The sequence below is a fragment of the Aotus nancymaae genome, unplaced genomic scaffold, assembly GCF_030222135.1.
Source record: "Aotus nancymaae isolate 86718 unplaced genomic scaffold, 86718_ANA_hifiasm-v0.15.2.pri h1tg000039l, whole genome shotgun sequence".
NCBI classification, from domain to species: Eukaryota; Metazoa; Chordata; class Mammalia; order Primates; family Aotidae; genus Aotus; species Aotus nancymaae.
Window position 1 is genome coordinate 8,293,500 of NW_026988453.1, and position 25,284 is coordinate 8,318,783.

Here is a 25,284-nt window from a genome sequence, read left to right on the forward strand (position 1 = left end):
AATTATCCAATAAAATCAACGTCATGAAAGACGAAGGAATGTGGGGGGGGGGTCTGTTGTAAAATAAGACACTTAAGAGAAATATTAACACATGAACCTTTGACTCAGGATCAAAAATTAAAATGCTGTTAAGATTTTGGATATTGGGGAAAACTGAATACAGGTTGAGTATCCCTTATCCAAAATGCGTAGGACCAGAAATATTTCAGATTTCAGATTTTCTCAGATTTTGGCGTCTTTGCATTATACTTACAGGTTGAGCATCCCAAATCTAAGAAATCCAAAATCTAAGCTCCTCCAATAAGCAATTCCTTTGAGCACCATGTTGGTACTCAAAAAGTTTCAAGTTTTGGAGCACTACGGATTTCAGGTTTTCATATTCGGAATGCTCAACTTGTTTAAGCTATATGTAAGATTAAGAAATTGTTAATTTTTGGCTGGGTGTGGTGGCTCACGCCTGTAATCCCAGCACTTTTGGAGGCTGAGACAGGTGGATCATCTGAGTTCAGAGTTAGAGGTCAGCCTGGCCAATATGACAAAACCCTGTCTCTACTAAAAATACTAAAAAATTATCTGGGCGTGGTGGCTGGTGCCTGTAATCCTAGTTACTCAGGAGGCTGAAGCAGGAGGATCACTTGAACCTGGGAGGTGAAGGCTGCAGTGAGTTGAGACCGTACCATTGCACTCCAACCTGGGCGACAAGAGCAAAACTCCGTCAAAAAAAAAACTGTTAATTTTCCTAGTGTGATAAAGATATTGTGGTTACAGAGAATACCCTGATTCTCTGTATACGTGGTTTAAGAGGAAATGCATACATGGAGATGCATACATGGTTTAAGAGGAAAGAGTTGCAGGCCAGGCGCGGTGGCTCACACCTGTAATCCCAACACTTTGGGAGGGCGAGGCAGGCGGATTACGATGTCAGATTGAGACCATCCTGGCCAACGTGGTGAAACCCTGTCTCTACTAAAAATACAAAATTAGCTAGGCATGGTGGTGCGTGCTGTAATCCCAGCTACTTGGGAAGCTGAGACAGGAGAATTGCTTGAACCCAGGAGGCAGAGGCTGCAGTGTGCCAAGATCATGCCATTGCACTACAGCCTGGGCAACAAGAGCCAAACTCCATCTAAGAAAAAAAAAAAAAGAGTAAAGAGTTGCAATGTCTGTGACTAGCTTTCAAGTGGTTTAGCAAAATCAATCTATACTGAGAAAGGTAATTGTGACAAAATGTTATTACCTGGTGAATTTTGGTAAAAGGTCTATGGATGGTAACCAAATATTTCTTTCGGCTTTTCTATGGGTCTGAAATTTTTACAAGTTAAAAGTAAAGGAAACAATAGAAATCCTTTGAGTATAATTTCAACTGAATTAGCATTTTCCGGATTAGAGCTCAAGAACCTTTATTTTTCACAAGGTCATCCAGATGATTCTGACACACATCTAGAGGATCATCGGTCTTTGGTTTCTGCTACATCCTTCTGTAGCCAGAGAAAAGTGAGAGGAAGAAATGCTGTAATTCTCTCAGTAGAATTAGCTCGGCTGGTGGCCAATTATCTCAGACACAGTCCGAATGGCCTGAGTCTTAAGACTAGATTTCCTATTGAGGAATGAAAGTACTAATCCTCCCTTGGGGGCCTTGGCTGCTGTAAGAAACCAACATTTGACCTTCCCAGGAATACAAGCTTCAGGGCAATAAAAGCCCTGATTACAGCGGAGGCAAGCCAAGGTGCTGTCAGAATGATAAGGGGAAACCTACCAGGTGAGGGATCCAGCGTTTTGCCAAGAAATTCAATTTAATACCAAACAGGGGATTTACCTGGGCAGAACAGGCAATTTGTTAACATTTAGTGACTGTTACACACCTGAGATGGATGTCACTAACAACCCCTGCCATAGGCTTAAGCACTGCATCCTCTGTCCCCAAGAGCAGACAGTTGGTTTAATGTCTCTTCTAAGAAACCTGAGGAAAATGAAGCCAGACTGATTATGGGACAATTTAAACAAATACAAGAAACTATAAACCAGAAAAGAAAAAGTTAGGTTTCCATACAGCTACTGTGAATTACTTTTATTGAAGAAATAAATGTTCACTAGAAAAGCTGAATACATCCCTCTACATGAATACACAGCTCAGAAGAGGGGAAATGGAGGTGGGGAGCCATCCAAGTTATAAAGGGTAGAAAATGAATGCAAGCTTCTTAGAACTCTTCCCAGGAACACAGGCAATGCTTGCAGTTTCCTGGGTACCCAATGGGCAGGGAAGATCAGGAAGAGATCCACAGGATATAAGGAAGTTCGATCACCGCCCACAGCTGCCAAGTTGTCCCCTCTACTTCTCCCACTCATTCTTTTGGCTGTGGCTGGAACACTCCCCTAAAAAGCCAGCTCGGCTTCCTGGGCAGCCAGTCCTGCAGGGGCAAGGCTGTTAAGCTCTTGAGGGTGTCACTGCTGCAGGCCCCCCCTCAGCACACAGAGGACAATCCTCACCAACACACCACCAACCACTCCACCGGCAATTCCTATTCCCAAGGCTGACGCCACCTTCTTTTTCCACTCTGGGTGGTGAGGCTTGTAGTAGTTGTCCAGATTAACTTCCAGTCCCACATCTATTAACTTCTGATCCTCAGTAAGTGACTGATGGAAATTCAGGTTCACCAAGTTAGGCGGAAGGACCCTCAGCCCAAAATAGAGCCTCTTGACAAGTCTTAAGTTTTTTAACAGCTGCACATCACATCGATATGTCCCAGAGTCATACTCCTGAGCATGTTTAAACTTCAAAAAGTGGGAGTTGGCTCGGAAAGGTTTGAAGACCTCATCGTCAGTTGAGATGATACCTCGAGCAAGTCTCCAGGTGAACCGGAAAGCTTCCTGTCCAATCTCCAGGATGTCTGAACTCAGACAGCTAAGCTCAAATTCCTTGCCAATGAGAATGGTGAAATGAAGCATCCCACAGATCCAGTTGGTCAGACATTCCAAGCGCTGAGTCTGACATTTCCTTCTCACTCCATCGGGGCCCACCTCACAGACAGTCTCCTCCTTATAGCCCAGGCCACAGGTGACAGTACAGGTTGTGGCATTGACGATAACTTTCCCCACAGCTTCTTGAAGCTTCTTAGGGATGGCCAGTGTTTTAGGTGTAGTCGCCACCAAAGGCAGGTAGAAGGCCAACCCCAGGCTCCCAAGGGCAAAACTAGTGGCCAAAGCCTTCATGTCTCGGTAGCCATTTTGCCACCCTCAGCTAGTGCCCCCAAGGTATTCCCGCTGAATCCTCTATAGTATCATAAGTCGATTCCTTTGACATGAGATATCCTTCAAAGTGAAAAGATATGATGCATATATTGTCAATAAAACAACACAATAAATAAAAGTCCAGTCCTTATTAACAGGTGAGGCCACAAGGCAGGAAAAAAATCACAACGGTGTTGCTTTACTATCTATCGTTATTAATAACACCTGACAAGTCTTCATTCTTTTCACATTTTTTTTTTTTTCGAGACAGGGTCACAATCTGTCAACCCAGGCTGGAGTGCAGTGGCATGATCACAGCTCACTGCAGCCTCAACCTCCTAGGCTCAAGCAATCCTCCCACCTCAGCCTCCTGAGTAGCTGGGGCTACAGGTGTAGGCTACCACGCCCAGCTAATTTCTGTATTTTTTATAGATATGGGGTTTCACCATGTTGCCCAGCCTTGTCTCCAACTCCTGGGCTCAAGCAATTTCACCCACCTCAGCCTCCCAAAGTGTTGGGATTACAGGCGTGAGCCACTGCACCTGGCCCTTTCCATGTTCGTTTAATGACTTTAAATCCACCTCTTGGGAAGACAAAGAAGAAAATACTTCAGAAACTGAAGTGAATTTCCAAATTAACCTCAAATGTACAGTGAAGTTACTCTTCCTCACCCATTACCCTTGCCCTCTATAAACTAGGATCTAAATTAAGGGTTTCAAGAGCTCCAGTTAAATGTCACCAAATAAAACAAATACTAAAGTCTACAAAAAGGAAGATTAACTTGAATTATTGACTTTAATGCTCCTAAACCTCCTATAAAAAGGATTAAGAACTCTGGACTGGGAAGCAAGTAACTTACCCTTCCTGAATTTGTTTCCTCCTTTGTAACTTAAGACTTCCTTGTCTATCTGAGGAAGGTCACTTAGAGCATCGAATGATATACGGTATGTGAAAACACTTTGTAAAGTGTGAAACACTGTTCAATGTGTAAGGAATTTTAAACAGAAATGGAAATTCATAAAGATAAGAGCTAGGATGACCTTTTCGAATCAGAATGTTTAAGGTTACGTTAAAGGCAGCTCCTCTCCCCTTTTAGGCACTCTTCCTTCCCAAGGACACTGAAGATGTATTTTGGGTGAGAGGATGCACGATGCTCCCTGACTCTTGGCCTACTAATCCCTCTATCCTACAGAACAGAGCTCATCACTCGCTTAGGTCAAGGTTGCTATGAAACAGCTATGATGTCAAAGATGGAGTTCTCAATCACATAAAAGATTAATAAGCAGACACTCGAGTTTGACATTAAAATCAAAGACTTAAACAGACTTTGTGAAACTTATCTTTAGGAGACAATAAGCATTTAATGAATTTTAAAGCTACTTCATTAAAAAAAAAAAAGTCTAATAAGAATTTAACTGTACTTACTTAGACTTGAAGAAAGATCCTTGGAAGGCAGGAACTTCCTAGCATGCATTTTTGTAACCTCCAGAATGCCTAGCCTGACGGGCTCTTCGGAGTAATTACAAAACTCTACTGAGTTATAGAATTGGAAGAGAGATCATTCCTAGACGATCTCTTTGATCAACAACTTTTCTGCTTGCATTATTTACTTATAATCTCATCGAGAGGCAGAAATGGACCTGTCCTCCACTCCCTACTCCTTCTACGTCTATCTTTCCACATCGAGAGATCTAATATCAGCACAGGAAAGCACATTTTCCTTTGTACTAAAGCAAAGTAGCCAGTGAGTTTCAGAAGTGAGCAGTGTTTACAAATAAACATCTACAACTGTTCTTTAATAAACATCCAATTTTATTTACAAAGCATTAAAGCTTCAGCAAGAAGTACCCAAGGCTAAGTCTCATCTTGTACAAAACTACAGATTTTTTTTTTTTTTTTTTGAGACGGAGTCTTGCTCTGTCGCCCAGGCTGGAGTGCAGTGGCACGATCTCGGCTCACTGCAATCTCTGCCTCCCGGGTTCAAGCAATTCTGCTTCAGCCTCCCGAGTAGCTGGGATTACAGGCACCCGCCACCACACCCAGCTAATTTTTGTATTTTTAGTACAGATGGGTTTTCACCATGTTGACCAGGCTGATCTCCAACACCTGACCTCAGGTGATCCACCTGCCTCGGCTTCCCAAAGTGCTGGGACTACAGGCGTGAGCCACCGCGCACAGCCCAGAATATTTTTAAAAACAAACAAAATGTTGGGAGTGGCAGGGCAGGGATGACAAAAAGGAAGAAGAGAATATACATATATTATACAAATCAAGAAATTCAAACTGAAATGGACAGAAGGTTTTGAAAGTTGAAAAAAATTCCGAAAGCATAAATAATTATTAGGAGCTTACTGTCAAAGACAATCTGACAGGGCTAAAGATTTTCTCGGTAGCCAGTTTAGGAGGTGGACAGAGCACAAACATCCAAATGCACAGGCAGAGGAAACCAAGCTACTGCACACATGGAAATATGGCGGAAACCCTCTAAGTCCCATAGTTTGCACACTGCTATAGTGTACAGTGCAGAGGGCTGGAATGGATACAATGTCTGCAAAACAAAAACATGTCTAGTGAGCCCCCTACCAATCTCAACCACTGTCCTAACTCATGACAGTCTCAAAATGAGTATTTAAGAAAAAAAGTAGCAGCATCTAAATATACAGACATTTTGCAACTGACTCAGGGAGAGCTCTCTCTTCAACTACTGAGTATACTGGGTCTAAATGATGGAGTAGGACAAAGAGGCTCTTACTGATGTGCTCTCTTTGATTTCTATGCTAAAATCTAAAAGGTAATCAACGTGTTTGGCTACCTATAGGAGCATCCACCAACTGATATATTTCTTTTTTTTTTTTGAGATGGAGTCTCATTCTATCACCTAGACTAGAGAGAGGGCAGTGGTGTGATCTCAGCTCACTGCAACCTCTGCCTCCCGGGTTCAAGTGATTCTCCTGCCTCAGCCTCCTAAGTAGCTGGGATTACAGGTATGTGCCACCACACCCAGCTAATTTTTATATTTTTAGTAGAGACAGGGTTTCACCAAGTTGGCCAGGCTGGTCTCAAACTCCTGACCTCAAGAGATCCACCCACCTCAGCTTCCCAAAGTGCTGGTATTACAGGCGTGAGCCACTGCGCCCGGCCCACCAACTCATATATTTCACAGTAAGCACAGTATTTAAATTCTCCTCTTAAAATACTGGGGGAAAAAAAAAAAAAAAGACGATCCAGGTTAAGCACTTCCAGTCAGCTATAAACTCCACTCAGAGAAGCTACTGAGCCCTTTTCCACACCTGGTTTCCTGACAGGATTTTCAGAGAATTTCAAACACCTAATGTATACATCTATCCAATCTGCTATTTTTATATAAAGAACAACAAATGTCAAAAAAAAAAAAAAAGCTAAGCAACCTTTCACAGAAAGGAAGTGACTGAAAACACTGTAAGAAAAAGGAGCACAGGTATAGGAAGGGAAAAATATAATGACCGATGAGGACAGATTTCCACAGGAAGTGATTAAAAAAATTCATCTTGATCTTTGATTTGAACTATGCTGTTGCTGCTTTGATTCTGGACGGTTTTACTTTACTCCTTGCATAGATACCCCAATCCCAGTAAAAAAAAGTGGCTTGTTGAGAGACACCTTGGTTTGTTTCCATCTCTGGAAGCCAGCACGGGTAAAGCAATATAAACTACTGATGATTCTTCGCTGGAGGTGGATAAAACTAGCTATCTTCAAAAACCATGATTAATCACAGTCAACCAATATTGGAGGGAAAGAGGCAATGAGAGGAAAACAAGGGAAAACCCTGAATTGTTACAGCCCAGCTTCTTGAGCAAAATGTGGTATTGTAGGAAGAGAGGGCCTTCATTGTTCCCTTTCTGAAAATTTGAAATCTTCGAAGCACTTTCTTTTCTGCCCATCCTTTGCACACAATATGGAAACAGATGAAGTATCTGGGGAGAGGATAAGTTTAAAATGAAAGTATGCAACAAAAGTTTTCCTAGGATACCAGTAGCAAAATTTCAGACACAAAGTCACTCGAGGACATGCATTGAGGACAGAAGGCAAATGGGAGATAGGAAATGGCATGTCAAAATGACGCTGGGTACAATAAAGTTAGACGAGCAAAACATAGGTATCTTTCCTCCAGCAACATAACTAAGCATCAAAGTTTAAATGAGTCAAAATTCCTATCTGATGTCTTCACAAATCTTCATTCCTGAGAGCCTATTTGGACTGATGCTTGAAAGGGAAGGGAAGGGACGTATACTCTTCTTCAATAATTCACTTCTTCATTTAAACATAAAATTCACTCCTTCCACCTCCTGGGTGGGAGGCACAGGCCTTTGTTTTAAATTAAAGTCAATTTTCAAATGACTGACCACAGTGTCCAGAAACCACATGATGGCAAAGTGGGAAAGAATGAAGAACTTCGAGGGTCTTCATAACAGTTCTGAGATTGCTCCTCCTGCTAAAGAGATTAGACACAAAAAGATTTCTTTTAGCTTCAATTTAGACCATTTACTTGTAAGAACAGAAATACTGAATGCTGGATGATACATTACAAGCACATATGGACCAAGAATTTCCCCTTTTTAAGAAAAGTCATAACCAACTCCAACTCCCAGTTACTCTTTACTGAACAAAAAACAATCCAAATCCAACCCCACCCCCACCGATACTTTCCTCAATACTGTCCCAAAGGGTGGGGGAAAAGCAAAATGATCAGAGTTCTACATTTTTTCTAAGCTGCTAATCATTCTCTAAGGTGCTAACAAATAATGCTTAACATTCCAAAACGTGCAAAAAGTAGAAGAGAAGAAATTTTAGGGTACTACACCAAGTGATTAACAGATGAGCAAGACACCCTCTTCCCAGCACCACAGTTCCTTAAGTGACATCCTTATCACCTTAGAATCCCAAATATGGTGAAATGTTCAGCTACTGTCCACATTTCTACACACCAACGATGATCAATAACGATGATCAATAAATAATGTCCTGAATAGTAAAATCAAATGAACACTTCCCTGATTATTCCATAGAAGCTGCTCAACCTCTGAGAGACATCCCTAAATGAACTGCTGTGAAATATTAACTAGGAAATGTAAAAAGAGAACAAGGTGAAGAAAATCCTCCCAGATGTCATTTGGAATGGCAGAGAGCATGCCACTTAAAGGTAAAATGGTTAAAAAATAATCACCAAATTATGAAAGAAAAGTACCCATTTATATAACTTTGCTTTTAACATGATTTTTAAAGTTCCTGCACAAATGAAAACTGGCAACAAAAATATATTCACATGTGCCTGAGAACAGACTGAAGTTACAATGAGATACAAACACTCTACTGAAGGTTATGTTGTTAAAAATCAAACTTAGCCAGGCGTGGTGGCTCACACCTGTAATCCTGGCACTTTGGGAGGCCGAGGAGGGCAGATCACGAGGTCAGGAGTTCAAGACCAGCCTGGCCAACATAGTGAAACCCCATCTACTAAAAATAAAAAAAATTAGCCGGGCATGGTGGCGCATGCCTGAAGTCCCAGCTACTCGGGAGGCTGAGGCAGGAGAATAGCTTGAATCCGGGAGTAGAGGTTGCAGTGAGCCGAGATCTCAGCACTACACTCCAGCTTGGGCAACAGAGTGAGATTTCATCTCAAAAAAAAAAAAAATCAAATTTAAACTTTTCGTAGTTCAGTCAGATTAAAAGCTTAGTTAGATCTGTTTTTCAGATTTCTCTCAACATAAATCACAATGAATTCCTTGCATTGATTTTTTAAAAACCTCTTAAGATAAAAAAATTCACTCCACAAGATTCAATATCATGCCTTTACCACTTTAAGGCAATTTTCACCAACTGTTCCCACAGGTTGGTGAAATTTAGTTTTAATGGTTTAAAAATGAATACAACATTACCATTTCAAACCTAAATTATAATAGGAGAAAGTGGTTTGATCACTAATCAACAGCATTAGGAATGGGCACTCAAGACGACCTTATACTGGTTAGCTGAGGGCAGCTCATGTTTCTATAGTCTTTATTCTTCTGAATAGACCAAACAAATAAATAAAAGTGAAACAAAACAAAAGCTTGTTGAGGCATCAGGCAACAAATCGTTTAGAGCAAGCGGTACTATGAGCAAGATGAGACATACAGAAATAACAATACAGAAGACTCCAGCCAATTTAAAGACCTGAAGCAACTGCCCCCAAGGAAACACATGATTTAGCTGCAACAAAAAGGAAATCTCCAGGAACATAACAGGTAGGAAAATTCAGCTCAAAATGATCCGCTCTTACTGGTACTTTCTAGTAGCAGCCCAATCTAGGGTAGCCTAAGAGAACACAGGATCATGATTTCCAACCCTACCTTAGTTAGCTAATAAGATCCCATAGAGTGAGAAAGACTACCCTGATTCTAGCAGAAATTCATAAATTAGTCTTCACAAGAAAAGGAGGGAGGGAGGGAAGAGAGGGGAGGAAGCAAGGAGAAAAAGAAAGAAAACTAATCTACCAAGCATTTAAAAAAAAAAAGTCACAGATTCAGTAAGTGACTTGGAGGTGGTTCGGAGCTCTGGGGCGATGGGCTGGCACCAGGGCAGTGGTGAGGCACAGCCCAAGACAGGGAAATCTGCATGGTGCCTGTCCACTCCCAAAAGTGTCACCTCTGCTCACTTTGGCCCTTGCCATCTCAAACAGACCCAGGTGTGCACCAACCCCTTCAAGTCTACCATCTTCTGAGGCCTTTAAAACATGTATGTAACTGACCACACCTTTATCCCACTTTACTGCTGCTGTTTACTGCCAAGGAGCCCTAGCTCTTGGGCCATCCTTGAGCAATCACAGGCAACTAGGAAACTGGTGATTCTGCTCACATCTCAAGTTTCTGGTCTCAGGACTCTCCTCTAGACAGTATCTAAAGTAACTGAGGAGCATTTGATAGATGGTGCAGACTGTATCACCCTGGTCCTTCCAAAAAGTCCCAAGCTAGGGGTTACCCTCACCAAGCTTCACTCTGGGTCCTCACTCAACACAGAAAAGCATATTCTCCAGTTGTAACATACAACAGACTATGGTAGCTTTGTTAGGGCGAATCAGTTTATGCAACCATTTCTACAATAACTGGTCAACTGTGGATATTAACAAACAGTTGTCATTCATCTAACTTGGGTAGTAACATGGCCTACAAACTATAATCCTGCCTTTGAATAATCTGGCTCAAATGTAGAAGTTGTCCATGGGGCAGGGGGCTAAAACCTTTAATCTACAAATACAACCCTCAGACTGGTATGATTTTTGAAGATGGTCTGGCCTCAGACGTTCTGGATCAGGCTTCCTTTCTTAATACCCAGTGGAAAATCTACCCAATTACTATATACTGCCTTTTGCTGAAAATCTCCAAGGTATGGAAGAATATGAGATCCAAATGCCAGAGTTTTCCTCAGTGGTCTTGATGGGCCATATGCAAATCAGCAGCAGATACCAGTCTGACTTGGCTTGCTCAGGGCCCTCCAAGATGACCACGTTTGGGTGAGGCCCTATCCTGACCCAAACAATCCCACATAAAAACATGGTAGGTTGTCCTAAAACAGACTTTTGATGGAATTCTCTGTGATATCCAGTTTCATCACTCTCCCCAAAATTTTCAACCTTCACAAAGATCCAAACCACACTGCAGCTGGTCAATAAAGCCGAATGCAGTCCTTCTGTGGAAGTCTTGGAACTACCCCTCAATACTCTCTTGAGGTTTTGGGGGTTTTTTTGTTTTTTAATTATTTTTTTATTTTGTAGAGACAGGGTCTATGTTGCGCAGGCTGGTCTCAAACTACTGAGCTCAAGCAACCTGACCGCCTCAGCCTCCCAAAGTGCTGGGATTATAGGCATGAGCCACTGCACCTGGCTGGTTTTATTCTTCGAGACAGGGTCTCACTTTGTTGCCCAGGCTGGAGTGTGATGGCGTGAGCATAGCTCACTGCAATCTCAAACTCCTGGGCTCAAGCGATCCTCCTGCCTCAGCCTCCTATGTTCCTAGGTGGACCACCAGTGTGCACCACACCTGGCTAATGTTTTGATTATTTTGTTTCCCAGTCTGGTTTCAAACTCCTGGGTTCAAGCAATCCTCCTGTCTTGGCCTCTCAAAGTGTTAGGATTATAGGCATGAGCCACTGCACCCAGCTCAAGGTTTTTTCTTGTTTGTTTGGTTGGCTTATTTATTTATTTATTTATTTATTTATAAGATGGGGTTTCACCATGGTGGCCAGGCTGGTCTTGAACTCCTGACCTCAGGTGATTCACCCACCTCGGCCTCCCAAAGTACTAGGATTACAGGCGTGAGCCACCGTGCCCAGCCTGGTTGGCTTTTATATAGATTAGGTCTCACCATGTTGCCCAGGCTGGTCTTGAATTCCTGGGCTCAAGAAATCCTCCTGCCTCAACCTCCCAAAATGCTGGAATTACAGGCATGAGCCACTGCACCCAGACCCAGCTCAAGTTTTTTAAAAATGTGAAATGGTTTATTTACCATACATTTCCTTTTGAAAAGCACATGATTAGGATACATAGGTTTTAAGAAGCTAGGAGACTATGTCCTAAAGTGTTTTAATTAACTATGTTTGGCCACATTTTAGCTCTCTGGGCCAGGGAAATCTATTTAAACTTTAAATTGTGTTTCTTCTGTAGTGGCATCAGTTTGTGCAAGAAGTGGGTTTGGAAGGATTGTTTTTATTTATATCTAGTCAATCTCAATCTTTTTTTTAAATAGAGAAGACGGGGTTTCACCATGTTAGACAAGATGGTCTCAATCTCCTGACCCTGTGATCTGCCCGCCTCAACCTCCCAAAGTGCTGGGATTACAGGCATGAGCCACCGTACCCAGCCAATCTGCAATCCTTGTCAGCAATGCCCACATGCCTGCTCCAGGATACTTTGCAATATGTACAAACAGGCCAGGCGTGGTGGCTCGTGCCCGTAATCCCAGCACTCTGGGAAGCCAAAGCAGGTGGGTCACTTAAGGTCATAAATGTTGAGAAAAAAATATTGGTACTCAGTGGTATAGTATTGGGCTATGAAAAACTAAAGTCTTAATCTAGTAAGCTTGAGGTGGTGGAATGCTCAAAATGATGAATAACTGAGTCTATTTCAGCTTTTCTGTAAGATAATTCATGTTTATAGACAATGATTAAATGATGTAAGTTATAAATTAAACAAAAGAATTCTGTTTTGCACTATAGTCCTTACCACATTTGAACACATTTAGATTAAAATTTTAAAGTCAGGGGGAGCCTGAATACAACCAGACACGTGGTTGTATCAATCCTATCTTTGAGTCTACCAAACTAGTCACAAGAAAATTGAGACTACTGTATTAACTAAAGCAGTGTTTCCATATAAAGCAAAAAAAAAAAAAAATTTCCAAAGCCCAATGTTTACATTCTAATTTGATTAACATTTTCTAAACAAGAGACCATTTAGCCTAGGTTCACAAGTATTTGGTAAGAAACTGAAATTGTTTTCTGTCCCCCAATAAAAATCCCTCAGTAATACAAAAGTGAGAAAACCCAAATATTATGTATCAAAAGGCTTAGATGTTAAAAGCTACACAGATACTGTAGCTTCTCTCTTTTTGGTAATCTACTATTTTCAGATATTGGAAAAAAAAACAAAAACCAAAACAAACTGCATGTCCTTCCTTAACATGACGGTACTACTAACAACTTCATTATTGCTTCTGGACCACTGGGAGAGAGACACTACCTATGGGATTTGAACAACTAGAAGAGGGAGAGAAAAGATGCTACAGTGAACCAGTCAAGGGCTATATAAAACAAACGTGTATTTCTGGCTACTTGTCTGCCTCTTTCATTTGAGATAAAACAAACAAAAAAATCTAAGAGCAAATACGGACGAAGAAATGAATTAAACCAGGGGTTCTTACCCTTTTTTTGGGTGATGAATTCCTACAGGAATCTGAGAAAAGGTATGGACATCTTCCCCAGAAAAATATTCACATATTTTGCATGTTACATCAGGGGAATGTAGATTTCTTGGAAACTATTTACAGACCCAAGGTAAAGAGCCACTGAATTAAGCCAAATCTCGTTTGGCCTGCCCTTAGCAGCAGCTTAAAATTCTGAGATGATCTGCCGCTGGGAAAAAGGAGGGAAGGGAAGGGGAAAAAATGTTGCAATTAAATGAAGTCAAGGGCTATACAAAGCAAGGCCACGAAGCAAGCCAGACAGTGCTCTCAGTGTGTCCTTACCTGTCAAGGGCTGGCTGAGTTCCGCCTGCACTTTACCCTTCGCTGATCCTTCCAGAGGTAAACCTCTGTCCCCTTTGTAGAGTTTCGGTTTAAATGGAGAATCTTTCTCTTTACCTTTTGATCCTTTAGGCCGGCCTGCTTGCTTCTTCTTGGATTTGCCATCCCCCTTCACACCCAGTAATGGATGGACTTCTGTAGGACAGACAGGCATGGAAAGGAATCCACATGACACCAGTCCCATCACCCCAACCACAACTTTGTTGAGCAAAGAATGTTGCTTTGTGTCCCAGGTTAATCAATAAAGAGAAAGGTCTGTCTTATTTCTGTAACTACGAAAGAATGTCCATTAAATGAGAAGTAGTTGCTTGGCCAAAGGCATACATGGCCTTTATCAAGCTTGTCCAACCTGTGGCCCACAGGCTACATGTGGGGTCCAGGAGGGCTCTGAATGCAGTCCAGCACAAATTCATAAATTTTCTTAAAACATTATGAATTTTTTTTTTTTGCAATTTTTAAAAATTCTCATCAGCTATCATTAGTTAGTGTATTTTATATGTGGCCCAAGACAATTCTTCTTCCAATGTGGCCCAGGGAAGTCAAAAGACTGAACATTTATGGCTTATATGTTCATGCCAAGCCACAGTAACTCTAAATTGAACAAGAAATTGAAATATGCACTGATAATATCAAATCAAACCAGAATAAGAAGGAAAACACACACACGTGCACACACACACATACACAGAGAGGCATGTGACAGCAGAAAGAGAATGGGCTTTGGAACCAGACAGACTAGAGTGAGAATCCTGACTCCACCACTTGCTGTGAGACTTTGGGCCGGTTACAGAACCTCTTACACGTAACCTAAGCCTAAATTTTCTCCTTTAAAAAGCAGGTTAATTCCACTAGAGACTTTTAAGATAGAGGGGAAAAAGCAGGTAAAACAACGTGCAGTTGATGTAAGAGTCAGCAATGGTATACAAACCCAACAGTGTCTGAAACAGAATAGACACACAAATCAATGACATCAGGAAAATATGTAGTTGCAAAATGTCATCTGCAGTTGGCTAAAAGAGAAGAGGAAGGGCTAGGCGCAGTGGTTCACACCTGTAATCCCAGCACTTTGGGAGGCCGAGGTGGGTGGACAACCTGAGGTCAGGAGTTTGAGACCAGCCTGGCCAACATGGCAAAACCCCGTATCTACTAAAAATAAAAATTAGCTGGGCGTGGTGGTGCATGTCTGTAGTCCCAGCTACTCAGGAGGCTGAGGCAGGAGAACTGATTGAACCCAGGAGGCAGAGGTTGCAGTGAGCCGAGATCATGTCACTGCACTGCAGCCTGGGCAACAGAGCGAGACCCTGTCTCAAAAAAAAAAAAAAAAAAAAAACGGAGGGGAAGGAGGATGCTCAATAGTAAACATACAACACCTCCATCTAACTCTACCTATCCCAAAACGTGGTAATAAAGACTTCCCAAGTTAGACTATAAAATTGTGCCGAGGCCGGGCACAGCAGTTCACACCTGTAATCCCAGCACTTTGGGAAGCCAAGGCAGGTGGATCGCAAGGTCAAGAGATCGAGACCATCCTGGCCAGCATGGTGAAACCCCATCTCTACTAAAAATACAAAAAAATTAGCCGGGCGTGGTGGCATGCACTTGTGGTCCCAGCTACTCGGGAGGCTGAGGCGGAAGAATCGCTTGAACCCAGGAGGCGGAGGTTGCAGTGAGCCGAGATTGCGCCACTGCACTCTAGCCTGGTGACAGAGCAAGACTCCGTCTCAAAAAAAATTTTGCCAACAAGAATGAAATGATTGTCCAAGTCTAACCAGTACTTTGCACTTAATAAAACCACTCTTTGGGGAAAAATTTAAAAGAAGAATGGTATAATAAACTCAGCCTACGGTCAGAAGAATTAAGTGCAGCATCTTAGGCAAAGTACTGAGGGGCAGAATTTCTCCATGTTAAGAGAGAAGTGAACACAGATGCAATTGCAAAGTGGTAAAACACTATAAAATAGACTCATGGGAAAATTTCTTTAAGGTAAAATCGCTCAAACAGGAAATTACCAGATTAAGCTGGGGAGTAGAGAGTGGCATCTGCCAGGCCAGGGGAACAAGATACAGCTCTTACCATCATTTGGTACTCCTTGAAGTTCTATATTGGTTGTTTTGGGTTTCTTCTTAGGTGGCTGGGACCCATCAGCTGAGGACTGCCTCTTCTTCTCTGAACTAGCACCTTCATCCATCAAGGAGGTTTGGACTGCATCCGGTGGGGGGCCGTAAGGATTTTCTTCTGGGTCTTCTACCTCAGGAGCAATGGGTAAATACAATAGAGCCTTTGAATCTTCCAGCTCTTCATCACTATTTGGAGCAGGACCAGACAAGGGATTGGAAAAAAGAGGAGATAGTTGCTTAAACCATGAGCCCTTCCTCTATCACCTTAAGCATAAGCAACAGATATGGATCTAGAACTTTAAGAAACCCAAGATGAATAAAAGGGAATCAGACAATGTAATTGATAAAATTAATGATAAAAATAAGAAGGATAAATGATTATTTGGTTCCTTAAAATTCTCTATCAGGGAGAAGTGAAGGAAAAATAGGACTAGAGAAGAAAGACATTATATTTCTTATACATCAAATGAGCTATCTCTTTTAGTTAATAAGCAGACGGAACCGAAGGAATAGCCAGGGGAACTGTGGAGTACTCCCCAAGAGACCAGGGGCAGCAGTAGCCAAAGTGCCCAGCCTTCCAGACCGGCTCACCTGCTACAGAAGGCAGCGATAGGGTCCACGCTGGTGACATCCACTTCTTCATCTTCTGCAGCATCAGCCCCTGCAGGAAAGAAACACAGGAGGTGTTTGAGAAGTGAAAAACTGCTTTTTATTTGCAGCTTAAAGGTTTCAAAAGCTGAAGCTGAAGTTCCAGAGAAACAGAGGAAAACCAAACAGTTCACTTTAATCGTTTAACAACCATGTGCTGCATTTCCAGCCTATGCTAGGCACTGAAAATAGTGCAGTGACCCAGAAAAAGTTGGGAACAGCTCTTCAGTAAAAGCTTCCTAGTCTAACTGGGGAGACAGACAGAAACAGTTTCAATTTAATACAGTAATGCTATGTGTAATGTACTCAGCATATGGGAAGGAGGAACAATTTATGTGGAAATCTGGGAAGGTTTGACAGAACATAACCCTATAATCTAGAACATTCTGCTTCCCTGGAGGTCCTCCTAAACACATTAGGCATGCAGGTTATCTAATATCACAAAAGTGAGGACTAGCACTTTCAAACTAAAGAGAACCAACCTCACTTCCAATCCCCTGGTTCCTGGCACCATCAAGTGACTCAGAAGTCAGTAACTACTCACTGACAACTGGGCATCCTAAGCATTCACCTGCACAAACCTTACTATGTTATAAAGCCCTATGTTAGACAATATGGGGATAAAAAGTCAAATCTGAATTCTCAAGGAGCTCCTATCTAGAAATTCAGAAGAGATAAAATCACAGTCATAATCATAATAGAAATTAACATCTTAGTGCTTATTATGGCCCAGGCATATACTAAGTGCTTTACATGAATTATTTCACTTAGTCCCCACAACCCTAAAAAGCAGGTACTATTATTACCCGTATCTTACACATGAGGAAATTCAGTTTAAGTAGTATTTTGCCCAAGGCAGTCTGACTTCAGAGCCCAGGCTCTTAACCCTTCTCTTACTGACAAAGGAGTGACAGAATACATGAGACAAGCTGAGCACTCTTAGCACAGTGACTTCTTTGCTAGGTGCTGCATGTACATCCTCACTTAGTCATCTGCAATTAATCAGGAAATATACAATGATATGTTAAGAGAGATGCTTGAGCCCTGGTAATACCCATATAAGCCATTAGTTAACACCTTATAAACTAAGGCTCTTTAAATACTGTAGAGACTGTGTAAGCTTAAAGAAAAACAGGGGCCAGGCCCAGTGGTTCGTAGGCTAAGCACAGTGGCTCACATCTGTAATGCCAGCACTTTGGGAGGCCAAGGCGGGCAGATTACCTGAGGTCAGGAGTTCCAGACCAGCCTGGCCAACATGGTGAAACCCTGTCTCTACTAAAATTACAAAAAAATTAGCCAGGCGTGGTGGCAGGCACCTGTAATCGCAGCTACTCAGGCAGGAGAATCACTTGAACCCGGGAGGTGGAGGTTGCAGTGAGCCAAGATTGCACCATTGCACTCCAGCCTAGGCAACAAGAGCAAAACTCCATCTCAAAAAAAAAAAAAAGAAAGAAAGTGGGGCAGGGGGGCCATTTTAGACAAAGTGCTAAAATAAATTTACAACACAAATGAAGAATATTAAGTAAAGCAATCATTTTCCCTTTAAGAAATCCTATCTGCAATTGAGAAATATTACCTGTCTGCTCAGGCTCACTCTTATCTTCATCTTCAATATCAAATTCTGATTCTCTTTCTTCATATTCTACATTTTCATCTAATTCTTTGAAGTCTGGAGCAAATGCACTCCAGTTTTCCTATACAACAAAATATACTACTTAACCATATGTGAAAGCAATAATCTGTAATCTATACATTAATGATAAATGAAAGATCCGATATTCACAATTCTTAAATTTGGCAGGTAAGAAAAAAATGAGTATCTATAGGTTTTACTAGCTTAGGTATTTCCTATCTTAAACATTCTAAGTTATTCACTGTCGCTCTTTTGAATCACTGCCTTCTTTACTTGCTTTAGGAATTTTGAGGTAAAATGTTAAATTCTCTTCTAAGTACACTGATTATAAACATAGTTTAAAGGTGTTCAAAGTAAAATTAAGATGTAAAACAGAAACTGAGCTGAAAGAAAGAAAAGCAAATGAAAAACATGTCAAACAAGCAACAGAAAAATGCAACAGAAAGGTCACTAGAGGCTGGGCATGGTGGCTCATCCCCGTAATCCTTTGTGATCCACCCACCTTGGGAGGCCAAGGTGGGAGGCCAAGGTGGACGGATCACGAGATCAAGAGATCGAGACCATCCTGGCCAACACAGTGAAACCCTGTCTCTACTAAAAATACAAAAATAAGCTGGGCATGGTGGCGCACACCTGTAGTCTCAGCTACTCAGGAGGCTGAGGCAGAAGAATCACCTGAACCCGAGAGGTGGAGGTTGCAGTGAGCCGAGATCGCATCACTGCACTCCAGCCTGGTGACAAAGTGAGACTCTGTCTTAAAAAAAAAAATTCACTAGAGTTTCTCCCGGAAAAGAGCCAGAAAACCAACTTGGGACCAAGACCTTCCCACCAAAATAAAGTGCAACTAGATGCACTGAACCTATTTAATTAGGTTGTGAGATTCATATGCAAAAGAAAATAAATAAGATAATTTTTAGCTTCCTATGTATAAGGTTCTTTGATAAAAAGAAGGGGTATCTAGTTTCAAAGCAAGTAAACTAGAATACTTACTACTTGATTCTGTGCCCAGATAGATACCACTCCACTAGAAATGGATGCTATTATGGGTCGAACAGGATGCCACTAAATTTTAGTGAAGGAAAGAAAAATAGGTTGTAAGAACAGATTCCAGATTTTCTGGATTATGTGACTAACAAGCAACGTCCTAATGTGCTTACAGCTACATCCAAGAGGAGTTCTCCTCTTGTCCCATGGAGAATCTTCACCAGGTTGCCAATGCTCTTCTCCCAGATATACAGGGCATGCTGCCGGGCAGAACCTGCCACTATGTATTCTCCATCCCCAGAGAAACAACATTTCTTCCATGGGGTCCTAAAAGACAAGGAAAGTACCAAGGAGAGCTGGAACTCAAGCCCAGGTCATAAATGATTACACACTCTTCTAGGTTGTGATACATACCTATTCACCAAATCCTGCAATTTCTGCATAGGTTCAGGCTCTCCATCTCTTCCACATGTTAAGATTTCTCTGCCATCGTAAACTCTGATTATTCGATCTGCTGTGTTAATTAAAAAGCAACTACAGAAAGGACAAAAATATCAACACCAGAGGTCAGAAATCTGTTTCTTAGTACCACAAAACGACTAATAAACTGGGGAAGAACTGAGAAAAAAATCTAATAGACTAGAATATTTACATATCTACTTGTCATCTTCCAAAACAAAATATAATTTGAAGTGAGAGTATGTTTTATACTTCCTGTGTATCCCTGAACCCAAAATATACAAACTGTCAGTATTAACTAAGTTCCAAGACCTCTATACTGAAACCAGCTTACTACATTCACAAGTTTATTGTAAAACAGATAAAAATACTTCATTTCTCTGATCTGTTTTATTCTTCTAAATGAGGTAATAAGCTAAATATGTCATTTTAAAATATCATTTTTACTATAATGACATTAGAAATCTTAAAAATCTATATATTAGTTATTTCACTTTCTTACAGACTTCACTGACTGTAACCTTTTCTTAATTCAAGAGAATTCTGAACGTTAATATCCTCTATGTCATCTGTCCCCAACGTTTTTGGCACCAGGGACTGGTTTTGTGGAAGACAATTTTTCCATGGACCAGGCTGGCAGGAGGGTTATGGTTTCGGGATGAAACTGTTCCACCTCAGATCATCAGGCAGTAGATTCTCATAAGAAGTGTACAACACAGATCCCTCAAATATGCAGTTCAAAATAGGGTTCTTGCTCCTATGAGAATCTAATACCGCTGCTGATCTGAAAGGAGGTGGAGTCCAGGTGGTAGTGCTCACCTTCTCATGTGCAGCACGGTTCCTAACAGGCCAGTACTGGTCCGTGGCCCAGGGGCTGGGGACCCCTGCTCTAAGTCATGCATGGGTGTTCCAAAACAAAATAGGAGGGCTATTACCTCTTACTGACAACTTATTTCTTATTTCTGTTGATATATTCTACTTTTAACTAGGTAACCAAACTTACCAGAATAACATCCAAAATTAAAAGCCTAAATTCAGGCCGGGCGCGGTGGCTCAAGCCTGTAATCCCAGCACTTTGGGAGGCCGAGGCGGGTGGATAACTAGGTCAAGAGATCGAGACCATCCTGGTCAACATGGTGAAACCCCGTCTCTACTAATACAAAAAATTAGCTGGGCATGGTGGCGCGTGCCTGTAATCCCAGCTACTCAGGAGGCTGAGGCAGGAGAATTGCCTGAACCCGGGAGGCGGAGGTTGCGGTGAGCCGAGATCGCGCCATTGCACTCCAGCCTGGGTAACGAGAGCGAAACTCCGTCTCAAAAAAAAAAAAAAAAAAGCGTAAATTCAGTTAATTCAGAACTCATGTCATCAAATTCACATTTGATGACATGAGTTCTGATAATAATAGTTAATATATTCCCAGTGCTTACTACATGCCAGGCATTTTGGTTCTAAGCACTGACCATTTACTTATCTTTTCTATAAAGTAACTGCCTGATGACCTCCAGATAAGGAAGATGTAACTACTGCAGGAAACGTTATGAACTCAAAAACCAGATACTGTGAGTTTCTAACAACTTTAAGTACATTTTTTTTTTTTTAAGTTTAAGTATAATATACATGAAAACTGCACATCTCCATGTATTTTTGCACTCTACTCGCTCTTAAAACTGTCCCTAAAAAGGCAAGATTTCACTCACCTCCCCTTCCGGGCAAACTCAATTGACTTAATGGCTGTGGTATTGCTTGTTCCAGTTGTTACTCTGAAGGAAGCAACAAGATCCTGAGAGTCTGTTTTTAGGACCAAAATCTAAAGTTTAAAGGAGAGGGGAAATAAGTAAGTGTTCCAATAACTAACAGTAATTAGATCTGGCTTGTTTCTAAAATTACACAGAGACTGGATAAAAATGCAAATGTCTCTATGCCCATATATTTAACCTGATTAACTGGTATTGCTGTTTTGCTTTTAAAGAAAATCTATTCTTAAAATATGATGCTTAGCATTATTCACAATAGCCAAAATGCAGAAGCAACCTGAGCATCCACTGACAGATGAGCCGTATAAACAAAAGTGGTATATATATATATAAAATAGAGTATTATTGAGCCTATAATACTCAATAATATTAAAAGGAGGAACATTCTGACATGGATGAAACTTGAGGACATTAAACTAAGTGAAATAAGCCAGTCACAAAAGGGCAAATGCTATGATTCCCCTTACATGAGGTACCTAGAGCAGTCAAATTCATAAAGACATAGGGTAGAAGGGAAATGGGAAATTATTATTCAATAGGTAGAGAATTCCAGTTTTACAAGATGAAAAGATTTCTAAAGATAGATGGTGGTGAATATTGCACAATAAAGTGAACCTACTTTAATACCACTGAACTGTACAGTTAAATATGGCTGAAATGGTAAAATGTATGTTGTGTGTATTTTATCACAAAAAAAATGTATGCTGTGTGTGTATTATCACAATTTTAAAAAAACTGCCTTTCTAAGGCTAGGTGTGTCAGTTCACACCTGTAATCCCAGCACTTTGGGAGGCTGAGGTGGGTGGATCACTTGAGGTCAGGAGTAATCCCAGCTACTCGGGAGGCCGAGGGAGGAGAATCTCTTAAACCAGGGAGGTGGAGGTTGTAGTGAGCTGAGATCATGCACTACACTGCAGCCTGGGCAAGAGTGAGACTCCGTCTCAAAACAAAACAAAAAAATAGAAAACAAACAAACAAAAATTGCCTTTCTAAAATAGGCATAAAATTATACTAGCCCATGTGCCCCTGTCAAAAAATGAAAATAAATCAAGATGCTCAACGGAACTATTCTAAAGGTCACCTAACCTGACTTCTTATTCCACAGAACAAACACCTTCTACTACAAAGGCCTGTAGAGAAAAGGCCTACACATTCCAAAAGGCAAGGGCAGAAGTTTAACAAAAAGGGCAAAGGAGGATAATAAGTCTCAGTACTGTAAGTTAAGCAGGGCTGAATTATACAATCTTTTTTGTTTTTTGAGATGGAGTCTTGCTCTGTCACCCAGACTGGAGTGCAGTAACACAATCTCAGCTCACTGCAACCTCTGCCTCCTGGGTTTAGGCAATTCTCTGCCTCAGCCTCCCAAGTAGCTGGGATTACAGGAACATGCCACCACGCCATTACCTTGCCTTTTGCGTTTCCCGTATAAATATATTCCCCTCGCCTATCAAAAGATGCCACCACGTTCAAATCGGAGTCATCATCCACCAGCAGAACAGCCTGACTAATTTTTGTATTTTTAGTAGAGATGGCGTTTCACTACCTTGGCCAGGCTGGTCTTGAACTCCTGAACTCGTGATCCACTTGCCTTGGCCTCCCAAAGTGCTGGGATTACAGGCATGAGCCACCACGCCCAGCCAATTATATAATCTTTCATAAAACCAAGTATTAAGACATTTTGATTAGCAGTGCTCCATTTGATTACATGACATTTAAACTTTATAATTTCATAATGGCCCTTCATTACTAGCATCCAGTAAAGGTCTTTCCATGGTTCTTCTAGGTCAAATAATCTCTGACCACTCTAAATCCAAAGAGCAAACATTCTTATTAAGGGATGGAAAAAAATAAGACTACACTTGCTGCAGAAAGGAGCCATGTTTAGTCCAAGAATAAAAAAAATTTCAAAGGAAACAAAACAAGTAAACATTAAATGGGCCAACGCAGAAGATGCCTGATCTCTCAGCTTCTAGACTTACCTTGCCTTTTGCGTTTCCCGTATAAATATATTCCCCTCGCCTATCAAAAGATGCCACCACGTTCAAATCGGAGTCATCGTCCACCGGCAGAACAACATGTTTGGAATCTGAAAGGGTCAACATGACAGGAGCAGATTTCATGGGACACACGAGAACCTTGTTCCTGTTTAAAAATACGAACAGTACGTTGGCTGTTGCTTTGGTATCAGCAGGCTGATTCCCTGTCCTTTTTCCTGAACCCTTTCCATGCCCTCAACAACTCTCCCAGCCCAGGCAAATCTGAAACAGTGAAAAAGCATAAAATCCACATATCTAGTAACAGGGCAAAGACTGAGTAAAATTAGTCCTGATGAAATACAATGTAATCATTAAAAAAAAATAAACTAATAAACTACTAAAATATGAAATAAAGGGGAAAAATAAAATACTGATTATAGATGCATATTTATGTACATTTAACATGTATTGAACTATGAGGCACTATTCAGTAAGATGTATACTTAAGGAGAACTCAACTAAGAGAGAACCCAGAGAAATGAATAGTTATGCCTAGGTGACAGAATGGTAACTCTTTTTTAATTTTCATTTTAGTTTTCTCTTTGTAACTCTTTTTTTAAAATGTAGTTTTAATATTGAACTGTTTCCTCCACTAAAGAAATCCAAATAATGAAGAAGGAAAAAGCCCCTCCCACAGCAAGGCCCAATTATTCTTATGCTCACCTTTGCCCATTCTTAAAGTCTTAATATTGGTCAGTTTTTAATTATATAATATGCTCTCCTTAAAATGTATTCAGTAGGCCAGGCATGGTGGCTCATGCCTGTCATCCCAGCACTTTGGGAGGCTGAGGCAGGTGGGTCACTTGAGGTCAGGAGTTGACCAGACTGGCCAACACGGCAAAACCCTGTCTCTACTAAAAATACAAAAATCGGCCAGGTGTGGCAGCAGGTGCCTGTAATCCTAGCTGCTCGGGAGGCTGATGCAGGAGAATCACTTGAACCCAGGTGGCGGAGGCCGTAGTAAGCCCAGACTGCGCCACTGTACTCCAGCCTGAGCATTGCAGTGAGACTCCGTCTCAAAAAAGTTAAAATTAAAAAAAAAAAAAAAAAAGTGTGTTCAGGGCCAGGCACCACAGCTCACACCTGTAATCCCAGCACTTTGGGAGGCCGAGGCAGGTGGATCACGAGGTCAGGTAAGACTAGCCTTGCCAACATGGGGAAACTCCATCTCTACTAAAAATACAAAAATTAGTCAGGCAAGGTGGCATGCGCCTGTAGTCCCAGCTACTCAAGAGACTGAGGCAGAAGAATCGCTTGAACCCAGGAGGCAGAGGTTGCAGTGAGCCAAGAACGCAGCACTGCACTCCAGCCTGAGCGACAGAGCGGGACCCTGTCTCAAAAAAAAAAAAAATGTATACACCAACCTAGAAAGCAAGGTTATTTTATGTAGAAGGTTTGAAGAGATGTATATTTGCCTTCTAAAACCATAAACTAAAATTGTCATGAGCCCAGAGCTAATCCATATAGAATGAGATCCCATCCCAGGAGAGAAATAGCTTAAACATACTGATCTCGCGGATGATACTGGACTTTTAAGATGGGTGAAGGGAATCGAAATCTCTGGTCGCAGTCGCCTGAAAGAACATCCCACTGTGACACTATGTTATCAGTGGAAGCACTCACGAGTTTATGACCATCTCGACTCCAGCTGAGAAGAAAAAAGGGGTAATTTAGCACCTTTTCTAAGTATATCATACCACTCTCCGGGATAAACTATGTAAGTCACACACATTGCTACAAGTGCACAAGGTCAACAATGCTTTTGGTTTTGTTCTACATATACTCAAATCCACAAGCTTTTCCAACTAGGCAATAAATAAGAATGTTTTCATGACATTTTCTTATCTAGTAATGGAAGCTCATAATATTTCAAGACAAAACTATAAAGTGACTCAGTGAAATAAAAAACATCTTAGAAGGGTCTAAAATCAGCTGGCCTTTAAGAGTTGATATATTTGAACTTTCTGAAACTATCTCGGAAGTAGTACCATCATGGTATAAACAAAACAAAAAAGTGGTAAGTACCTGTTACTTAAAACAATTTAAAAAGGAACTGAGAAAGAATTAATTTTTCCTGCTAAGTACAGCTAAACACACTGGACATCATATAT

General features: G+C 41.2%; 2 protein-coding genes across 4 annotated transcripts in view; both read right to left on the bottom strand.

Annotated features, from left to right (window-relative positions):
* Positions 1–2,047: 2,047 nt before the first annotated feature.
* TMEM81 (transmembrane protein 81) lies at positions 2,048–7,203 on the bottom strand. Its single transcript, XM_064360278.1, has 2 exons — positions 4,654–7,203; positions 2,048–3,811 (listed from the first exon to the last, which is right to left on the bottom strand). Exon 2 carries the CDS (start codon positions 3,208–3,210, stop codon positions 2,443–2,445), a length of 768 nt encoding a protein of 255 aa, XP_064216348.1. The 5' UTR covers positions 3,211–3,811; positions 4,654–7,203; the 3' UTR covers positions 2,048–2,442.
* Positions 7,204–7,299: 96 nt separating this feature from the next.
* The window catches only part of RBBP5 (RB binding protein 5, histone lysine methyltransferase complex subunit), a 32,799-nt gene continuing 14,814 nt past the window's right edge, over positions 7,300–25,284 (bottom strand). Inside the window, exons 4-14 of one of the 3 annotated variants that reach the window (XM_064360277.1) lie at positions 24,681–24,821; positions 23,117–23,279; positions 21,081–21,190; positions 19,338–19,457; positions 19,097–19,250; positions 18,930–19,001; positions 17,883–18,000; positions 16,250–16,319; positions 15,615–15,844; positions 13,599–13,676; positions 7,300–7,699 (exon numbers count right to left, since the gene is read on the bottom strand). In XM_064360277.1, the coding sequence (XP_064216347.1) occupies positions 7,671–7,699; positions 13,599–13,676; positions 15,615–15,844; positions 16,250–16,319; positions 17,883–18,000; positions 18,930–19,001; positions 19,097–19,250; positions 19,338–19,457; positions 21,081–21,190; positions 23,117–23,279; positions 24,681–24,821 (1,285 nt within the window). In that variant the 3' untranslated portion in view covers positions 7,300–7,670. Of the gene's footprint in view, positions 7,700–13,484; positions 13,677–15,614; positions 15,845–16,249; positions 16,320–17,882; positions 18,001–18,929; positions 19,002–19,096; positions 19,251–19,337; positions 19,458–21,080; positions 21,191–23,116; positions 23,280–24,680; positions 24,822–25,284 lie in introns of all 3 variants that reach the window. The other 2 variants (XM_064360276.1, XM_064360275.1) reach the window with 2 other exon arrangements.

Bases quoted from the DNA above. Each gene is read 5' to 3' on its own strand.
- TMEM81 (XM_064360278.1), bottom strand. From the start codon at position 3,210: ATGAAGGCTTTGGCCACTAGTTTTGCCCTTGGGAGCCTGGGGTTGGCC.